General features: G+C 53.7%; 1 protein-coding gene across 4 annotated transcripts; it reads left to right on the top strand.

The window, feature by feature from the left end:
- The first annotated feature begins 6,768 nt into the window (after window positions 1-6,768).
- Window positions 6,769-19,588, top strand: LOC123360596 (selection and upkeep of intraepithelial T-cells protein 1-like). Of its 4 annotated transcripts, XR_006576036.1 has the most exons (7): window positions 6,769-7,708; window positions 9,656-10,002; window positions 13,842-14,123; window positions 15,982-16,089; window positions 19,100-19,132; window positions 19,427-19,459; window positions 19,567-19,588. XR_006576036.1 is itself a non-coding variant. In XM_045001236.1 (3 exons), exons 1-3 carry the CDS (start codon window positions 7,486-7,488, stop codon window positions 14,037-14,039), a joined length of 768 nt encoding a protein of 255 aa, XP_044857171.1. In that variant the 5' UTR covers window positions 6,776-7,485; the 3' UTR covers window positions 14,040-14,232. The 4 variants fall into 4 exon arrangements, 1 of the variants encoding a protein (XP_044857171.1); XR_006576035.1 differs by lacking the exon at window positions 19,100-19,132 and having other exon boundaries at window positions 6,771-7,708; XR_006576034.1 differs by lacking the exons at window positions 19,100-19,132; window positions 19,427-19,459; window positions 19,567-19,588 and having other exon boundaries at window positions 6,777-7,708; window positions 15,982-16,113.
- The last annotated feature ends 1,272 nt before the right edge of the window (window positions 19,589-20,860 follow it).

Genomic DNA, 20,860 nt, shown 5'->3' on the forward strand with positions numbered 1-20,860 from the left:
CGAAAGAGGTTCCTCCTGGCGCTCACATCCGTGAACCCGAATACTCTCTCAGTCCTCAAAGAGAGACCTGGAGAAGGAGACTTGCTGAAGCAAAGCCACAGGGGTCTCTGAGGTTTCCCTGGCCCCGCGCCCCGGTCCTGCCTGGCTGATGTCAGCATCTCTCTGTGAGGTCATCACCTCCCCACCACCTTTGACCAATAGTCTGAGGTCCTGCCAAAGGCCTTTGTGATGTCACTGCCACACCCCTCCCTTGCTGTGCCAATGTCCTGCCCCGGCCAGGCACTTTGGAGGTTTGAGCTACTCCCTGTGGATCACCCCACTCAAGGAGCTTTTCTGCAGAGCATCCTCAGATGTCTGAGCACACGAGTGCCATAGCAACGAACTGACACACGTGACACCAAAATGAGATCATTAATATACTAACCTAGAGGAGAAGGACACTGCAGCATTAGTAGGGGAGAACCCCCTACTGAACATGCATTACACCTGGCAGCGTCAGCAGAACATATCGGCTACACAACTAAAGAAAGGGATCTGCACGTGGCTGTAGACCAGTGGTTCCCAACGCGGTGCCCACGAGCGCCATGGCGCCCGCCGGGGCATTTATGTGCGCCCACCTACTGCCCAGCAGGGGAGAGAAGCTGTGGCCCTGCGCCTGACGGGGACAGAGAACTCAGGCTGCAGGCGCCGGTGCTCTCTGTCCCTGGCAGGCGCGGGGCTGCAGCTTCTCCAGGGCTGCAGTCTGCGGGCGCCGGTGCTCTCTGTCCCTGGCAGGCGCAGGGCTGCAGCTTTTCTCCAGCTTCTCCGGGGCTGCAGGCTGCGGGCGCCGGTGCTCTCTGTCCCTGGCAGGCGCGGGGCTGCAGCTTTTCTCCAGCTTCTCCGGGGCTGCAGGCTGCGGGCGCCGGTGCTCTCTGTCCCTGGCAGGCGCGGGGCTGCAGCTTCTCTCCAGCTTCTCCGGGGCTGCAGCCTGCGGGCGCCGGTGCTCTCTATCCCTGGCAGGCGCGGGGCTGCAGCTTCTCTTCGGCTACGGCCTGCGGGCGCTGGTGCTCTCTGTCCCTGGCAGGCGCGGGGCTGCAGCTTCTCTCCAGCTTCTCAGGGGCTGCGGGCACCGGTGCTCTCCGTCCCTGGCAGGCACGGGGCTGCAGCTTCTCTCGGGCTGCGGCCTGCGGGCGCCGGTGCTGTCTGTCTCTGGCAGGCGCGGGGCTGCAGCTTCTCTCCGGCTTCTCCGGGGCTGCGGGCACCGGTGCTGTCTGTCCCTGGCAGGCGCGGGGCTGCAGCTTCTCTCCGGCTTCTCCGGGGCTGCAGGCTGCGGGCACCGGTGCTCTCTGTCCATGGCAGGCACGGGGCTGCAGCTTCTCTTGGGCTGCGGCCTGCAGGCGCCGGTGCTCTCGTTCCCTGGCAGGCGTGGGGCTGCAGCTTCTCTCCGGCTTCTCCGGGGCTGCGGGCACCGGTGCGCTCTGTCCCTGGCAGGCGCGGGGCTGCAGCTTCTCTCGGGCTGCGGCCTGCGGGCGCCGGTGCTCTCTGTCCCTGGCAGGCATGGGGCTGCAGCTTTTCTCCAGCTTCTCCAGGGCTGCAGCCTGCGGGCGCCGGTGCTCTCTGTCCCTGGCAGGCGCGGGGCTGCAGCTTCTCTCCAGCTTCTCCGGGGCTGCAGTCGCCGGCTTTCTCTGTCCTTGGCAGGCGTGGGGCTGCGGCTTCGAAGCTGCAGAGAAGCTGCAGCCCAGCCCCGGCCAGGAACAGAGAACTCTGGGGCTGCAGGCTTCAGTCTATGTTAAAGGAAGGATAATAAATATATTTGGGCCAGCAGTTCAACAATGTTTTACTTTTTAAAAAATAAAGAAGATGAAAATTGTTTATATTTATTTTGTAAAATATTTTGTAGATAAAAAACAGCAAATTGACATGGGAAGGTGAAAGAGTAACTGCCGAATAATTTAGTTAATACCTTTTACATGTAAAATTACCGTTTTTATCTTATGGATTCATATATTATGTAATATTAAATGACTTTTTTTGTATATTTAATGTACAAACAGAAAATAAGCCTTGAAAAATGGTTGGCGCCCACCACACTCTTCTGAAAACCTGAATGTGCTACTGGCCACAAAAAGGTTGGGAAGCACTGCTGTAGACAGATCAATGCAAAGCTCCACTCACTGCACAGCTGCCAGCAGAAAAGCGAACGTGTTCAGATTCACAAGGAATGGGATGGAGAATAACACGGAACGTTTGTATATAAATCACGGGGGCAGCCTCGAATATCCAGGGACCACCATGGCTACTACAGCACCGCACACGGGATATTTTAAATCTATCCTTGAGAACTGGGGAAGAAATAGGTCTAAAAAGAAATATTTGATGAGAGAAAAGCACCCGGTTCTGAAGAGATTTTATACCAAGTAAGTGACAGTAGTTGGACAGTGTGACGGGATTGTATATGGAAGTTCCATAAACAGACAGTAATAATTGCCCCACCCCCACCCTTCACATGGGCAGCAGGGAGCCCTTTGGGGAGGTGCTTTAAGAGGGTACGTGAGGGGAGTATGGAGCAGGAAAACTCCCTGGCAGTGGGGAGGAGGCAGCAGCAGGGTGGGGGGTGACTGGCAGCTGGGGGGGCACTGGGCAGCTGGGGGCAGCAGCAGTGGGGCGGGTGACTGGCAGCTGGGGGGGCGCTGGGCAGTGGGGGCGCCAGCAGCAGGGCGGGGGGGTGACTGGCAGCGGGGGGGGCGCTGGGCAGGGGGGTGACTGGCATCTGGGGGGCACTGGGCAGGGGGGCAGCAGCAGCAGGTCGGGCGGGTGACTGGCAGCTGGGGGGGCGCTGGGCAGGGGGTCAGCAGCAGCAGCAGGCCGGGTGACTGGCAGCTGGGGGGGCGCTGGGCAGTGGGGGCACCAGCAGCAGGGCGGGGGGTGACTGGCAGCGGGGGGGCGCTGGGCGGGGCCGGACAGTCTCTCCCCCCCACCCCACAGGCCGCTACGTCTCGGGCCCCCGCGAGCTGCTCCCGGGGTCTCGGGCTCTGGCGCGAGGGGGACGCGCCCCGGCCGCGGGCAGGGACCGGCACATGGGAGGGGGCGGGGCTGGGGGCTCCGGGCGGGGCCGCTGTTCCTCAGCCGGGGCGGGGTCTCTGCGAGGGGCGGGGATGAGATGAGGCCTCCCTTACCTGAGCTGCGGAGAGCGGAAGCGCCCTCGGGGCAGGCTGGGAGATGTAGTTCCTGATTCGCCCCGGAGCGGAACTGACGTTGGGGGGAGAGGCGGAGCCGGGCTGCGAAGGAGCGTTGGGCGCTGCGGCTCTGCCTGGCTCGCGCGGGGCCGTTGGAACCTCTCCCGGGCCGGAGAAGGGTTGGTGCCGGTGGGGCTCTGGGCATGCGCAGATCGCGGCGGGAGGGCCCTTCATTAACCCTGGGGTCCCTGCGTGGGGTCGGGCGGGGCGAGACCGGGCTGGGGGCGGGCGGGAAATGTCTGTGCAGGCCGGACATGGCCGGGGGGGGGGGGGCAGGTGACCCCCGAGGAGCGGGCAGAGAAAGGGGGGGGCTGAGATCCCCTCGGATTTACCGCTGCCCCCTCCCGTCGGGACCCCCCTCCTCCCCCGTCCTGCCCCCTTTCTCCCTAGAGAGCCACGAGCAGCGCCCAGGGTGACCCCCCCCTCCCCCCACCCCTGTCATGTTCCCTGCCCCCCCCCCCCCCCCGATTGTGCCCCATTTTCTCTCCCCTTCGCCAGTGGCCAGTTCAGGTCTCAGGTTTGGGGGGTTTCCCCCATTTCCACCTGCAGGGATTTGTCCTTGTGCGGGTGGGAAATGGTTCCCCCCAGTGATTCCTGAGCTGGGCAGAGGGTGAATGGGCAGAGGCTGGGGGGGCCCTGAGACAGGGACACCTCTGGGCTGGGCTGGGGGGGCCACTCTCTGCTGGCAACGGGGCCTGGGAAGGGCCAGGAAGGGGAGGGAGGAGCAAGGGCCCCACCCCGCCCCAGACTGCCCAGCCCCACGTTTCCCAGTCCCAGCTACTCCCTCCCCATCACCTGCTAGTCACATTCCCAGACCCCACTGCCAGCCCCTCCCCACTGATAGTGACTTTGTGACTCCAGCCCCACTCCTGTCCGCTGTGAGTGTGAGGCAAGAAGAATCCATCCCATTCTGTTGTTGATTCAATAACCTTGTATAATCCCCTCCAATTTCCCATCTTTTCTCTTGAATGGTGACATAAAATCTCCACACATGATGCTTGTCCCTTATATTGGCAAGTATTTAGTTTGTGCCCCATTTTCTCCTCAGTTCTGAAATACTGATATCGAATGCTCGAAAATCTTCCCCCTTTTCTCTCCAGGTGTGTGACTGAGATTGGGGCTCTTATCGTACTGAGCGTGGCCCTGTTCTGCCAGGTGCTGCAGAGACCCCAACTGAGATCTGGGCCCTGTTCTGCCAGATGCAGCAGAGACCCCAGGTGAGATCAGACCCCACTGTTGTGCCAGGTAAAACTGAGACCTGGACCGAGATCACGGCCCCCCTTGTGCCAGGCAGCACATGACTGCGGCCCAAACCGCTGCCTCCATTGTGCTGGGCACTTCAGAGATCCTGCTGAGTGTGGCATTGCACTGACCCTAATGAAGATCACACCCAACCACTGTACTGGGCACTGCACAGAACCTGACAGATTTCCTGGCCCCACATTTTGCCAGATACTGCAGGGGCCCTAAACAAAATCAGGGATCCTGTAATGCCGGGAGTTGCAGAGTCCCCAACTGAGCTCAGGCTCCCCTGTTGGTCAGGACTCTGCACACTGACCAAGATCAGGGTCCCCATTGTGACAGGTGCTGAACAGACACCAAGGGTATCTTTACCCTGCCATTAAAAACCCCCAGCTGGCCCATGCCAGGTGACTCAGGCTCACAGGGCTCAGGCGAAGGGGCTGTTTAATTGCAGTGTAGATGTCTGGGCTCAGGCTGGGGCCAGGCTATAGGACCCTGCGAGGTGGGAGGGTGCCAGACCTTGGGCTGCAGTCCCAGCCGGAAAATGGACACCACAATTAAACTGTCCCACAGCCTGAGCCGTGTGAGCCCAAGTCAGCGGGCATGGGCCAGCCGCCGGTGTCTAACAAGTTTGCATGGAGAATCTGGGTTCAGTTCCCAGTTTTGCCCCAAATTGTTTGAATTCTTGCCTCTCCCCTTAACCCCAGGCCCAGCGTGTGTGTGTGCAGTGTTGTTTTGGTCAGTGTTTGCCTTGCATTGGCTTCCAAGGGAGGCTGTGGAATTTCCTTCACTGGAGGTTTTTAAGACCAGGTTAGAGATACACCAGTCTGGGAATGTCTAGGGATACTTGGTTCTGCCTCAGCACAGGGGGCTGGAGTAGACGCCCTCTCAAGATCCCTTCCAGGCCTACACTGAAATAATTCTCTTTTGTGCTGTGTCCTGTTCTACGCTGAGCTGTTTTGCATGGTGCCATTTGGAACTGTGATCGCACCATGTTGTGGAGCAGTTTTATGGTGAATTGTTTTGCCTCAGCATGTTTGGTGCCTGTGTTGTGCTGGTTTGAGATGAGCTCTTTTTTTTTTTTCGTTGTGTAATATTGTCCTAGGGTGTGTTAGTTTGCATCGTGTTTTCTTTTCCTCTGTATTGTCATTTTATGCTGTGGCTTTTGTTGTTTATTTTTTCTTTTTTTTTTTCCTGAGTTTCCTGACATTATGTTGTGGTGGGTTTTACTCTGGATGTTGTGTTTTGTACGTATATATCGCATGGCATCCTAGAAATGTAGTGCTGGACAGAACCTCAAGATGTCATCAAGTCCAGCTGTCTCTGCCGAGGCAGGACCAAGTATATGTAGATTGTCTCTGGCAGAGCTTTGTCCTATTTGTTCTTAAAAACTTCCAGGGAAAGAGACTCCCCAGCCCCCCTTGTAAGACTATTCCAGAGCTGACCTCCCTTAGCTCTGGGGACACCCACACAGACTGTAGTGGTGAGCAGCTCTGGAGAGAGGAGACCCCGGTGAGTGGGCAGCTGGGGAAAGAGACTAAAGTTGGGAGGAGAAACATTGACGTGTCTAAGGTCACCCAGGCTGTCTGTGACCGAGCTAGAAATAGGTTCTAGTGCCACCGTACTGCTGTTTCTGAAGGTCTCTGCCACCCTGGTGTTTTAGGCACTGGTGCAAACCCTTAGTGTAGATAGAAGTTACACTAGTGCACTCTGATTGGTACTGGTGCACCATATCCCAGTTTGAAGGTTTGAGGTGGGGGCGGGAGGAAGTGACCTCACAGAGGCCTGGGGCTGGCTGAACAGTGCAGCTGGTAAGGGAGGGGCAGCAGTGAGTGCTGGAGGTATGAGCCAGGAGCGCAGCCCCACAGGGCTGGACACTGGCTGCTCCTGACCCAGGGGACACCCCCCCAGTGAGGTGGTTTGTCCATGGATGCACAGGCTGTCTTGGCAGGGCAGCTCAGCTGCAGTCCCTGCACACCTCTTCCTGCAGCCTAATACAGTGTGCTCGGGGCCTTCCCAAGCTGCGGGTGACGGGGCTGTGGAGTTAACAGGGTCTGTTCCTGGCTCTGTCACAGACCTGTTCAGTGACCGTGGGGAAGTCACAGCCCCTCTCTCTGTAACGCTGTCCCCAGTGACTCGAGAGCACGAGCACCAGCCTCGGGCAGACTGGTAAGAAGCAGGGAACAAACCCCAAATTGGGTGTGAGGTCTGTATGGAGATTTCACCAACCAAGTATCCAGTGTAAACGCTTCAGGCTCTATAACAGCATTAACATGGAATCACAGACAGTCCTCTTGGGTGATCCCATATATTTTACCACGCAGGTGAGCTCACCTTTGTGACAGATGGTCCTTTCCACCAGGCGTTCTCAAACCACATACACTAAGGAACTGCCTGACCTCTGGTGTGCTGGCCACCGCTTCCCGCAGCTCCCATTGGCCAGGAATGGTGAACCGCGGCCATTGGGAGCTGCAGGTGGCCGTGCCTGCGGATGGTCAATGTAAACAAACTGTCTCGTGGCCCGCTAGCGGATTACTCTGACGGGCCGCAAGCCAAAGGTTGCCGACCCCTGCTCTAGCTGATGTTACATTGATGTGTGTGACCAGGACGCAGAGAAGGAGCTTGTTCAGAAAGCCAAAGGGTGATGTTATTCACTGGAATGCCCCCCACTGCCCCGAGGTAGCGAGATCCCCAGAATACCCTCCCCTGGGACAGGTGTTGCTGGGAGATGGAGCTGCTTTCCCCAAAGCAATAAGTGACCTAAGCTCAAGAGCTTTGCCTGCACTGGCTTGTTTTCCTTAATACCTCCCTTCTTATTTATTCATTCACTGGGATTACGGTAACACCTAAATGCCCAAACCAAGATGGGGGCCCCATTGTACTGGGCCCTGGACACACCAATAGTGAGAGACCATCTCTGCCCTGGAGAGCTTCGTACAATCTAAACAGACCAGACAGCAGCTCGGGGGTTTTAGCTCAGAGCCGGGGCAGACGAGGACTGTAGGGAAAATCCCTTCCCTTTGGTTGTATGTTAGGCAGCAGTGAGGCCTGTTCCCTCCTCCCTGCAGCTCCATGGCACTGTCACTGCATCACACTCACCCGCCATCTGGTTTGTTATTTCTCCTGTTCCCCAGACCCAGCTATGATGATGGGGAAGGTCCCCTCCTTCTCCCCCGGCTCCACAGTGAGCTCCGCTCTGCCCGGCTACGTCGCTCTCTGCCTCGCTCTACAGGTGCAGAGGCTGGTGTCAGGTAGGAGCTCCGGCCTCCTCGCTGGGTTTGCTGCTGGTCTATTGCTGGTTATTAACATCCATCTCACATCACTGCCTTGTCTTGCAAACCATGTCTGCTCACCCCGCCTGGTGTCTCACGCTCTTTACACAAATGAAGACACTGCAGGGCACAGCTGGGTCCCTAATAACCATGGTTGCTACCCAGTGATGAGCTCCCAAAATCCTAAGAACCAGTTCCCTACCGGGTCCTTGGTGGTTCGGCGGCAGAGGGGTCTTCACTCGCTCTGGGTTTTCGGCAGCAGGTCCTTCACCCGCAGCGAGTGAAGGACCCGCCGCCGAAGTGCTGCCGAAGACCTGGTAGGGAACCACGTGGTGAGTACAAGCCCCACGTGCCTGTCTCCCCCTGCCACCCACCCATCTGACCCCAACCCACGTCTTGCCCCCGACTGCCCCCCTCAGAACCCGCAACCCATCAACCACCCCTCCTTGTCCCCTGACCACTTCCTCCCGAGACCCCCCCACCCTAACTGCCCCCCAGGACCTCACCCCCTACCCAACTCGCCCCACTCCCTGCCCCCTGACTGCCTCAACCTCAGCCACCACCACCCTGACAGACCCCCGGGGCTCCCACACCTACCCAACTCCCCTGTTCCACATCCCCTGACTCCCCCCATAACCTCCGCCCCCTCCAACCGCTCCCTACCCCTTATCCAACCCCTCCTCCCAGCCCCGGCCGGCCCCCTTACCATGCTGCTGTGTATGGATGCTGCACAGCCGCTGGAGCTTGCAGCCCCACCCCCTTACCCAGAGGTGAAAGCAAGCCAGTGTGCACCAGTACGGCGTACCGGCGAGAGCCGGTGCACCGCACCAGGGTGGCTCGGCTTCCCCAGAGGGCAATTTAAAGGGCTTGGGGCTCCCAGCAGGGGCTGGAGCTCCAGGCCCTTTAAATTGCCACCAGAGCCCCATTGCTGGAGCCCTGGGGTAGGGCTGCGGGGCTCTGGGGGCTCCCACTACTTCTACCGCCCCGGCCCTTTAAATAGCCGCTGGAGTCCCACCGCTTCCCCAGGGCTCCTGCGGCTGTTTACAGGGCCGGGGTGGTCGAAGCAGGGGAGCCCCGGGCCCTTTAGATAGCCCCCGAGCCCTGGGGTAGCAGGGGGCTCCAGGGGTTATTTAAAGGGCCAGGGCTCCAGCTGCCTCTACCCCTCGGTCCTTTAAATAGCTGCTGGAGCCCCCCTTCGCCGCTTCCCCAGGGCTCCCGTGGCTCTGTGCGGGGGAGGGGCCAGGCGAGCCTCAGCCTCCCTAGCTGGGAGCTCAAGCGGCCCAGACAGGCCGGATGTGGCCCGCAGACCAGAGTTTGGCCACCCGCCCACCCCTTTAAGAACTGGTTCTACGCCGGCTTCTAAATTTAGCAACCGGTTCTTGCGAACCGGCTCCAGCTCACCACTGTTGCTGCCTCTACTCAGTCTTCTCAGGCCTAGATACTCATCCAGCCTATTGCTCTGGCTGGTTTCTGGCAGCTTCGAATACACAGAACGCAGCACCACTACAGGTCGATGTTGAGTCTGTACACAGAGACCCCCCCGTTAAAGTGACCACCTGTGTGGTGATGATCTGTTTTCATATCTTTACACTTTGCAAGCGCTTACACCATCTCTACAGCAGCTGGGACGGTTCCTGTGCTGCAGCAGCATGAAAAGGCTTTGGCGTATCAGAGAATCAGGCCCCCCATACCATTATCCCCACGGTGTCCATGAGAAGTGTTGAGCCATAGTCAGAGATCATACAAGTAATGCATAAAATTCACATGAGCTCTGCCATCGTACACGTGTGTAGGGCACTGCGTGGGACCATGTCATGCATTCTAATACACGATGCTCTCTCTTACTGTGGGTCTTACTACTGAATTAACACACCACTCAGCTCCTCTTTGATTTAATTGACTTTTTATCCCTGACACATTTCACAGCACAGTTCACAGTGACTGGACCTGATCGTCCAATCACAGCATCTGTCAGTGGGGAGGCCGTCCTGCCCTGCCACCTCTCCCCCAGGATGAGCGCTCAGAGCATGGAGGTGAGATGGGTCCGATCCCAGGACTCTGCAGTTGTGCACCTGTACCAAAATGGGCAGGATCAGTATGAAAATCAGATGTTGGACTATCAAGGAAGGAGAGAGCTGCTGAAAGATGACATCACCAGTGGAAGTGTTTCCCTGAGAATACGTGATATCCGACCTTCTGACGAAGGTCTGACGCTTGTTTATTTCAATCACTTACCTTTTTTCAAGGCGCCTCAGTGCTCCTGCAGGTGGAAGGTTAGTAACTTGTTTCACTGCTGTTTTTACTTCAGAAAGGATAATAAATAGAGAGCTCTTGGGAAACAATGCTTGTGGTTTCTCTGCCGGCCAATTCTTTGAATTCTCTTTTGACTTCCCATAATTTCCCAGTAGAGTCAGTGTCTGCTCTCAGGACACATTGAAGGGCTTGCTGGAATGCTCTGTACGCTGAGGCTGCTTCTAAACTTTGCTTTGCAAGTGAAGGTTATGGAAGAGTTCAGCCTTCATGCATGTCAATTAGGTGGTTCACAACTACTCCACATGATTCCTCTTATATGCACCTGCTGCACCAAGCCTGTTTATAGCATTGTTAAAAGGAAAACTGATTCCCTTACCCCTGCTCACACTATCAGTCTCCTGGGTTATGTAGCAGCTTATCCCTGGTCCTTAGAGAAAATGAAGGATCTGCACATATGACAGAACAGCAGTCAATGAGAGGCAGTGGGGCCAAATGGACTGAATGCCACCTCTGATCAATTCCAACATTTTAGGGAATTTTCTCAGCATCAAAGGCCAGAATCCTGTTGATCTTGGAGACAATCAGAAAACAAAAATGGGGGGAAATGGGGGCCATATGGAGCTGATATCTGTTGATGGCACCATTAACACCTTGAAGCATAACAGCCCTACTCACTCTGCCAACAGAGTTTATCATGTTGACACCTCCAGTGTTAGAAGAGAAATAATTGTTCTCCCTCCATGGGGTGGATACTCAGCCAGCAGGGACAGCCAGAGGGGATGGAGAGGTCATTCCTTCCTTCCTCCTTCCCAGTGTCCTGCCTCCTCAATACCTGCTCCAGTCAGGGGAGAGAGGGCACCAGCCATCCACCCTACCCTTCCAATCTATGGGGGAGAAGAGACACCCATAAACCATGGCATGATGGAAAGGATGGGGACCCCAGTGTGGAGGACATGGAAATAGGACAGTAAACAGAGCCACTGGCATGGGGGAAAGGGACAGCATTGGGGGAAGTGGGAATGGGGGTGTGCACACAGAACCCCTGGTATGGGGGAGATTGGGGGAGTTGCAGGGAGTCCCTGAAGTAGAGGGGGATGGGACAGTGACTTGTGGGGGGTATGGAGGTACGCAAGGAGCCCCTCATGCGTGCGATGCACTCAGCCTACACAAGATACAAAGTGTGTGACACACTAGTTATGCTGGAAGTTTGATCTCTGGACACTTGCAAAGGGGCTTGAAGTTGTGGTTGGGCTAATCAGTTGGCAGAGGCTTAATTTGTCCCCTGTTTGGTTTTCCAATTTTCCCCTAAGTCAAGTGCCCAGTGAGACCTAGAACAGTCCCTGCACTTTCGGAATCGACTAGGTACAGCGTTCAAAAGGTGTCACATTACAAACACAGACAGAATAACAGAGAGGTGCCACTGAGGGCTTGGCTACACTTGCAAGTTGCAGCGCTGGTAGAGGCTTTCCAGCGCTGCAATTAGTAACCGTCCACACATGCAAGGCACATCCAGTGCTGCAACTCCCTGGCTGCAGCGCTGGCTGTACACCTGGCCAGGTTGGGGTGTAGCGATTGCAGCGCTGGTGATCCAGCGCTGCTCATCAAGTGTGGACACACACCAGCGCTTGTATTGGCCTCCAGGGAATAAGGAGATATCCCAGAAAGCTTTTAACTAAATTACTCTCTTTGTTTTGTTATGCAGCCTCTCTTTGTTTTGTTGTGAACTCCAATCGGAGCTCCGTTGAACTGCTTATCTAAAAAACAAACACTGATCACAGCAAACAGGAGCTATCTGTACCTGGCTGTGAACGATCAAATGAGAGGCAGGGAGTGAATGTTTGCTTGACAGAGAAACAGCGTTGGAGGCAGGCTGTTTGCAATTAAGACCAAGGGTTCGCGAACATTTTGTGATTTTTCAATCCAGGAAGCTAAAGTGTTGGCTCCAAAAATCCACTCTCTCTCTCTTCCCCGCTCCCTGTCACAGTACACCACAGGGAGTGAGTGAAACAGCGGGGAGTCCGTGTTGGAGGCAGGCTGTTTGCAATTAAGAGTTAAGACTAAGGGCTCACGAACATTTTGTGATTTTTCAATCCAGGAAACTAACACAGTGTTGGCTCCAAAAATCCACTCTCTCTCTCTTCCCCGCTCCCTGTCACAGTACACCACCCTCCACCCCCCTCTTTTGAAAAGCACGTTGTTGCCACTTGAATGCTGGGATAGCTGCCCATAATGCAGCACTCCCAACAGCGCTGCAAATGTTGCAAATGTGGCCACACACCAGCGCTGGTAGCTGTGAGTGTGGCCACACACCAGCGCTGCTCCTACACAGCTGGATGACCAGCGCTGCAAACCGTAAGTGTAGCTAAGCCCTGAGTTGAGTGTAAGGCATTGTGGAAGTAGAACAAGAACTGACAGGGATTTGTAGGGGATCTTAATGCATGACAGTCTCTGTTAGCAAGAGTCAGGCTAACTGTGACCCTAATAACGCGAGATTTTTAGAAGCGAGGATTGTGTAAGGCGAGTGGGAAGGAACTGTGTGAGAAGTTGTTGTGACCTTGTGTAAATAAGATTAGAGTCAAAATAAGTGAGAAAAATATGTTATCAGGATGACCTATGTATAAACAAAATGCAGCTGGTGCTTCTTATTGTCTGTAACAAAAGGTATAAATGCTGGAACTGTTTACCTGTGGAGAGACCTGCCTAGGAGGGGGAAACCCTGCATCCTAGCGCACTCCCTCCCTCTATGCAATTGCTCGAGAAATAAAGTATCTGACTTTGCTGCACCCAACCAGAGAGTGAGAACTGAGTTCTTCTCCAACAGCATTCACAAACTCGGCCCATCAATTTGAATCCACGCCTTTGTGATGTCAGTGCGAGTCTACGTGTGTGTCGTTTCAGATTAACAGTGTCCCATTTCACAACTGATTTAAATGAAATAAAAATGAGACACAAAATAAGAGCGTTACACACTGACTTGCACCGAAAGAACCAAAGATGTGAGTTGAAGTTGGTTTCGTTTTGCTGGTACCAGCCTGTGAGTAGACTCGCCCTGAGACTCAAATACTCTCATTAACACAAGATGGATTGAGAATGCAGAGCATCGATCACATTAAAACAAAAAGAAATGGTCTCTATATCCAATCTAGTCTGACACTACAGAGCTCTTCCAGGCCTAATCCAAAGCCCAGATTGTTAATGTGAGGCGTTACGCTCTGGATCAGGCCTTGAGAGTGGATAGAACAATACCACACATATGGGGTGCCCAACCTGAGCCTGAGAAGGAGCCAGAGTTTACCAATGTACATTGCCAAAGAATCACAGTAATATGTCAGCAGCCCCCAATCAGCTCCGACCCCCTGCTCCCAGCGCCTCCCACCCATGGGAAGCCACACTAATCAGCACCCCCCACCTCACACCTCCCGATCAGCTGTTTCATGGCGTGCAGGAGGTTCTGGGAGGGAGGGGGAGGAGTGAGGGCATGGCAGGCTCAAGGGAGGGGTGGAGTGGAGGCAGGGCCTGTGGCAGAGCCAGGCTGAGCAGTGAGCACCCCGGCACATTGGAAAGTTGGCGCCTGGAACTCCAGCCCCGGTGTCGGTGCCTATACAGGGAGCCGCATATTAACTTCTGAAGAGCCACACGGGGCTCTGGAGCCACAGGTTGGCCACCCCGTCCTACATCATCTCCTCCTTACCTCGGTCAGTGCTGTTCACATCTTCCAGGTGTCCCAGAAATTCCTAGTTTACAAGAATCCATGCCTCCCCCCTTCCCAAAGGGGTGTTCTTGAAGATACTGTCATGAAACATTTGGCTCATAACACAATATTGTAGATTTAACATCAGTTCATTGCATTCCCCTCTAGGCTTGGGCTCTGGCCCTGACATCTCTGTGGAGGGACATCAGGACGGAGGGATCAAGGTGGTGTGTCGTTCATCCAGATGGTACCCACAGCCCGAGGCTCAGTGGAGAGATCTACAGGGGCAGATCTTACCATCAGCCTCTGAAAACATATCCCAAGCAGCCGGTGGCCTGTTTCAAACAGAGATTGCCATTGTTATAACAGAAGAGTCCAACCAGAAAGTGTCCTGCTGTGTTAGGAACCCGCGTGTCAACCAGGAGAGAGAGTCAGCAATTTACATAGCAGGTCAGTGCCGCACATGGACAGACTGAGACACTGCAGATGTTAGTGGGGAGCACTTACTAGAGTGTCTCCTAGTAGTGAGGTCTTGAGCATCCTCAACTCTCTCTGGATATACCTGGTGACTCAAAATAGTTCTATATAACGTTTGTGGGCTATCCGGACTGACCTGTAAAAGCTACCTCGGGTTAACTGACAGTTTACTCCAGGTAAAAAACTCTAGTGTAGACAAACCTTGACTTCAATAGTAGCTGAGGGTGTTTAGCCAGAAAAGCTGAGCAACCAGCAATCTCCTTTCTTCTCAGTGGGGCTGCAGAGGGAATTCTCCTGTGTTCCCAATGGGAGTTGCTGGTTGTTGAGTATTTTTGACAAAATCTAGCCACTGAAGTCATTTTTCCTGAACAGTGAAAAAGGGCCCCGGTCAGGATCTCAGCATTGCTGCTTAGACTGCACCTGAAAAGATCACAACAGTGGAATGGCTGCACTATGGATCCCCTGCTGCAGTTCAAACCCTGGCAAAACTCCCATTGCCGTAAAGAGTTAGAACTGAGGGCTCAAACTGTAACTTGTATTGAATTGCACAAAAGTCAGGAAATGCAGAACTCCACAGGCAGCATGACCCGGACCTCCCTGTGCACATACGGCGGTTTTTGGCTCATTTCATGAGCCTGATCCTGCATTCATTGTACAATGAAATTGATAGGGAGATTTGCTAGGCATAAACAATCAAGCCTATAACGTGTAAATACAAAATGTTACCTAAATCCAGCTTAACATTTTAGAAAAACAGTTCAGGCTTTTTGTACTATTTCCTAGCTAATAACTATTATTATAGAACCAATATTTTGTCACTGTAATAATAATTTTGCATTTGTAAAGCACTATTCATCTTCCATCTCAAAGGGCTGTAACATTTCCCTGTGGCATGCCCAGTGCATCAGTTTCACAGAGTCACCTTTGACTCCCTTCCTGGTCTTCCTTGAGGGCATCCAGTTAAGGTTTCCAGCTCCCAGCTGTCATCTCTCGTAGGCAGATACCTGCCTCTCTCTCCTTCCAGCCTGGGGGCTTTGACTTGCAGTCCCCTCTGCACCTCACTGTGATTCCCCCAGCAGGTCTGCTCAGGCTCCAGCACCAGTGTAAAGAAGGTGCTGTCCTTTTGCTCACCCAGGAAGAAAGCCCTGACCCCTGAGTCTGTTTTAACTGCCTTTTATTCCAAAAGTCTCACTTTGTCCCCCCAACTTCCTGGAAACAGATAAAACCCGTCCCTCCTCCTATTCCCCAGAAGGTCAAGCTTCAAGGACTGGGGAATTTACATAGCCACTGTTGCGGAATATTGTATTAATCACCCCCTAGTGATTCTAGATTCTGTAGGAAACCCCTGCCCCCAGTGAGCAAGGAACACACTGTATGTCTACACTGCAATGTAAACCCGCCCTCAGACTCAGGCTTTGTTGTTATTAAAATCCCTGCGTGGTTGAGCTTCCCTGAGCACAGGAGAATGTGGAGCATCAGTAACTGGTTACAGCATTCTGATCTAGAGGGCCAGTCTGCACTGATTGCAGCCCTGACATCCAGTAGAGAAGCCTAGGGGCTGCTCTAAGTTACACCAGTGGCAGATGGGTGTAGTGGAGCTCTGCCATGCCCCGTGCCTACCACTAATATCCCCATTCTTATTAATTAACCATGTTTGGTAACCAGATTAGCACTCGGAATTTCATTGGCTTAATAATAAAACTCAAAGAAGCCACATTTCACGTTGTGTTTCGCTGTGAGATTCTTTTAACCAGTCACAGTGTCACCATTTTCTCAATGTCCTGTCTTCATTCTACATGTGTTTGTTCCTAAATCAGTATTTCTCCTGCAGATCTCTTTTTTCCACGGGTCTCTCCCTGGGTGGTGGCTCTGGTAGTGATCCTGGCTCTTGTGATTGCCCTGGCCATCTACTGCATCTGGACACAACGCAGAGCAAAAGGTAAAGGAACAAGAAGGGAGACTGCAGTGCGCTAGGGGAAAGATTTGCATCAGCCATTCCTGGGCAGTCGTCATCCACAGCCAATTATCTCCAGCTGCGAGGATTGCTGGTGCATGCATCAGTGTCATCCCAAGTGGGATTTCTGAAAATGTGTCTCCAGGACTTCTTTCTGATGACATGGAACCACACACTGGGTCCAATGCAAAATTAGGCAGCGTTCCTGGAACACCTTTGTATGGCCCTAGCGGAAAGGTAAGTACAAGCAGCATGCTGAAGCCACTCTGGTCTGATTCCACATGGCCAAAGTCTCAGCGTGCACATGCATTTAGTTCACGTCATTAGCTCTGTCAGTGGTGTCTGGCCAGAAACAATGGCATGACCATATGGAATCAGACCAGGGGTCTATCCAAGCCAGGGTCCTGTCTCTGACTGTGGCAAGCATCAGCTGCTTCAAAAGGAAGGTGCAAGAACTCCAGAATAACCAGAGAGCAAAGATTCTCTTGTAGGCAATGGCAGTAGGGTAAAGAAAAAGCTGAAGTCTTTCTCCTAGTCCTCCATTGGCTCAGAAGGTCCTTTGGACTTGATAGACATTCAAGGAATCTCCATTGCACCTTGAAGCAGGAAGTCCATCTTCAGATGGACTTGGATGACCTACAGGTAACAGCATGGGCATCGGAGGAGAGGTGCACATCTGCAGGGAGTCTCCAGACAGAACTCAACTAGAGAATTTCACTCACTGATCTCATTGTGTCACATTTCAGAAATGGGGGCGGGGGGAAGAGAATGCTCTCTGCGGCATGTTCTGTCTCTTTGTGATGTGCCCAGTACAATGGGGCCTCATCTCGGGATGCTGCCACATTACAAATACGAAAGACCACAATGTTCTAGTAATCTCAGCTACACTAGTGTTCTTCCAGGGTGATTATAGGGGTCCTAGCACCACAGAGAAGTGGGTAACAGCCTTAATGGGGATGTGTAGGCAGGCATATTGGACTCCCCAGCTGAGTATCATCAGGTGTTAGGATTCCTCATACTGGCCAGATGAGACAAGCCTGTGGCTAGCTTTTCTAGCTGCCATTACCTCAGACAGACAGCTTTTGGAGTTAGTGCCTCCAGCCGTACAAGAGCCACACTCCTGTTTTCGTGACGAAAACTCTTTCTGCCCAGGCAAAGTTTTTCTCCCATTGTTCCTTGGAAACAGTTTCCCCGTCACTTCATTTTAGCCATTAGTCATAGTTCATTGCATGCCATCCAAAATCCCAGGACCTTGCAGCCTCAAAGTTCCTGCAGCAAGATGTTTAAAAGTTTGCACCTTTTGGCATCTGGGAACCCATTCGCAGAAGGAATCAAAGCTCCCTCTACAAGGTCCCTAGAGGTATTACAAGAAGCGACTGAGCATCATCTGAGGAAGATTTGCAAAGCAGGTTTCTGTTCTTCTGCAGAAGCATCCTTTGATCAGGGGCGGCTCTAGCAATTTCACTGCCCCAAGCACGGCGGCACGCTGTGGGGGGTGCTCTGCCGGTCGCCGGTTCCGTGGCTCCAGTGGACCTCTGCAGATGTGCCTGCGGAGGGTCCACTGGTCCCGTGGCTCCGGTGGACCTCCCGCAGGCATGCCTGCGAATGCTCCACTGAAGCCGCGGGACCAGCAGACCCTCCACAGGGATGCCTGCGGGAGGTCCACCGGAGCCGCCTGCCACCCTCCCGGCGACCGGCAGAGCGCCCCCCTGTGGCGTGCCACCCCGAGCACGCGCTTGGCATGCTGGGGCCTGGAGCCGCCCCTGCCTTTGATAGGAAGGTGTTACTGTATTGGTTCCCACATAATTCCTTAAATGAAACAGCCTTTGCTGGGGGGTGGGTGGAGAGATTCCATTTCTGCAAGTTATTCTACTGCAATAATATTACATTTGTGTTTTATACTCCCTCAGCCCCACCTTCTGTGATTGCGTACTTCCCATTAGTGATGAATGGGGAGAGAAGCTGTGCAGCAGAATGAGAAATTTCATACCTGGTAATTTTTTTTTCTGTTCTCAGCTTCTCTTCTCATTCATCCCACCCTGCTAGTCTGGTAAATGACTGGAAACACAGCGTGTAACAAGCTGATTTTTTTCTCTCCAGGGAGCCGTAGACATATAATTGCCTTAGGGTTAGAGAACAGAATTCCAGGCTGTCTCTCTAGTTCCTGGAGTGTTTCTGCAGCTTTGCAAGAATTCTTGTGGTGGACTGAGCTGAAGGGTGGGGCTTAGTCGAGGAGCCTCCAGTAACAACACTGGTCCCCTCTGAATGCCTCACCCAATAGAGATGGAGGAGGGGGGAAGCTGCTAACAGGGAAGTGTCTCACCTGACATGGTTCTCTCATTTCCAGCTGTGTTTGGATCCTGGGGCTGACAGCCCAAAATGGGTGAACTTCGAGTGGGAAAGAGCTGATCTTAGGGGCTGATGCTCATTTGCATGTAACTTATTGGCTCAGCTAGACAAAGGCACCTCCACCCCTTTCTGAGCTAGGCACCCACCATCTGCCCCAGCCCTACGGGGAGCTGTTTCCCAGGTATCACTAGGGCCAGGGGGCAGGCGCCAGCCACAAGGCCAGGAGCTGGGCTTGGATGGAGCCAACCAGATCCCATCCCTTATCTAGCCCCATTACCATTGCTCACTTCCTGTCCCCGGCCCCACAGTCAGGAGGTGGGGGGAGCTGTGGCCATTCAGGGGATGGGCACAGAGGGGAGCAGAGACCTTCTCTACCCCACTCCCACAGCAGCCAGATCTGACAGGAGTGTGACGGGGCCCGGGCAGTGAGGATGGCCCCTCGGAGAGACACGCAGAGCAATCCCTAGACATGCTAGTCAGTGGGGCCCGGGCAGGAGGGATGCTGAGTGAAGGAACATCAAGACAGATCTGTCTGTGGGTCCTGTTTGACTGCCTGCCTCACTAGCATAAATTACATGAATAGCAGGAACTGCACCATAAACACAACAAGGTGAAATCTCACCTTTTTTTTCCCTCCTACCCCTAGAGACCCTGCAAACTCATATGAAGAATCAGAAGGGTAAGTGTCTGGACCCACTACATTACTGAGTAGGGTCATCTCAGACAGAGCAGGGTGAAATCTCACCTGTATTAACTAAGTACTGGAATGATTTACCAAGGGTTGTTTGGGATGGATTCTCCATAACTGGCAGTTTATAAATCAAGACTGGATGTTTTTTCTGTAAGAGCGGCCGTAGAATTATTTTGGGGACGTTCTCTGGCCTGTGTTATGCAGGAGGTCAGAGTAGATGATAACAATGGTCCCTTCTGGCCTTAGAACTTAAATATCACCTCTGCCCTTTTATCCCTCTAGGGATTCTGCTAACTGAAATGGAGCGTGAGAATGGTGAGTGTCTGGGCCAGTTACATTAGCTGGGGCGAGGGGGGGGGGGAGTGTCACCATCATAAATACGGCAGGGTGAAATCTCACATCTCCCTCTTTTCTCCCCCTAGAGAGACTGCAATCTGAACTGGCAAAACAGAAAGGTCAGTGTCTGTGATCCACAAAACCCCACTTGGCTGACGCCTAATCCTGTAGGCATCTAAACTCACTCAGGGCATAAACCTGAGCTCTAAAAGTTCTCCTGTTGTCTAAGTTTCTGTCTCTGGGCATGCATGCTGCTGTCTCAGTCTAGGCATCTGAGCACCTACCTCCCACCTGAATCTCAGCATGATCTGTAAAGCAGGGGAAGATGGGTGGAGGAGTGTCTCCCTCACCTATGGGGCCTGATATGGTAGTGGTGGGAGTAGAGGAGGACCTTCCTTATAATCTTTAACCCAACAGTTAGGGGACCCACCAGGGTTGTCGGAGACTTTGGGTCAAGTCCCGCCTCTGCCTGATGAGAAGGGATTTGGACAGGGATCTGCCACCTCTCGCATGAGTGCCTTAGCCACTAGGCAATGGGATATTCTGACATGGGGCTCCCACTATCCCTTTTGTTGAAGTTGTTAAACTTAATTAACTATTAAATGGGAATCACTATAATCCTCTCTCCCCCTGACCATTTTGTGTGGAGTTACACTTTTAGTACTGAGCAGCGGTAAGTCGACCTAAGTTACGGTACTTCAGTTACGTAAGTTATTGTAACTGAAGTTGACGTAACTTCAGTAAACTTACAGCGGTGTCTACACCGGGCTATGTCGACGGGAGATACTCTCCCCGCTGACTTACCTTCTGCCTCTCACGGAGGTGGAGTATAGACGGGAGAGCACTCTGCCATCGATTTCGCAGGTCATCACCAGACCCACTAAATCAGCGCTTAGCTGGAAGTATAGACAAGCCTAAAGGCATGTGCCATACTGTCTTGCATGGAACAACGTAGGCACCTAAGCCACCTGACTGCAGGAGAGGGGTTCCCAGCTTTGGGTCACCAGCAGTGAGGGCTTCTCCCTCCAGCCCAAGGCACCAAACCCCTGAGAAAGGCAAATGCCCCCGTTATTGGCATCTCCCATTGGCTGTCTTTGGCAGCTGCCTACCTTGTGTGCTGGCTTTTGTGGATCCCATTCGAATGGGCCATCTCTTGCCATTCAGTGTATAGGGAGCCTTGACACACCTTTGGGGTTACCCAAGGTGTCTGGGGTCAATGATGACCACCTGCTTACAGTGGGAGCCTTGTCTGTGCCCACCAGAGGAAACGCTCCCACAGATTCTGGCAACACCGGCACTCCGCTCTGGGCTCCGCAAGCCCCACCCTCTCTCTCTCTCTGCAGACTAGCAACTTACACACCCCAATTTGATACACTGAAT

Source organism: Mauremys mutica, unplaced genomic scaffold (genome assembly GCF_020497125.1).
Source record: "Mauremys mutica isolate MM-2020 ecotype Southern unplaced genomic scaffold, ASM2049712v1 Super-Scaffold_100275, whole genome shotgun sequence".
Classification (NCBI taxonomy): Eukaryota; Metazoa; Chordata; order Testudines; family Geoemydidae; genus Mauremys; species Mauremys mutica.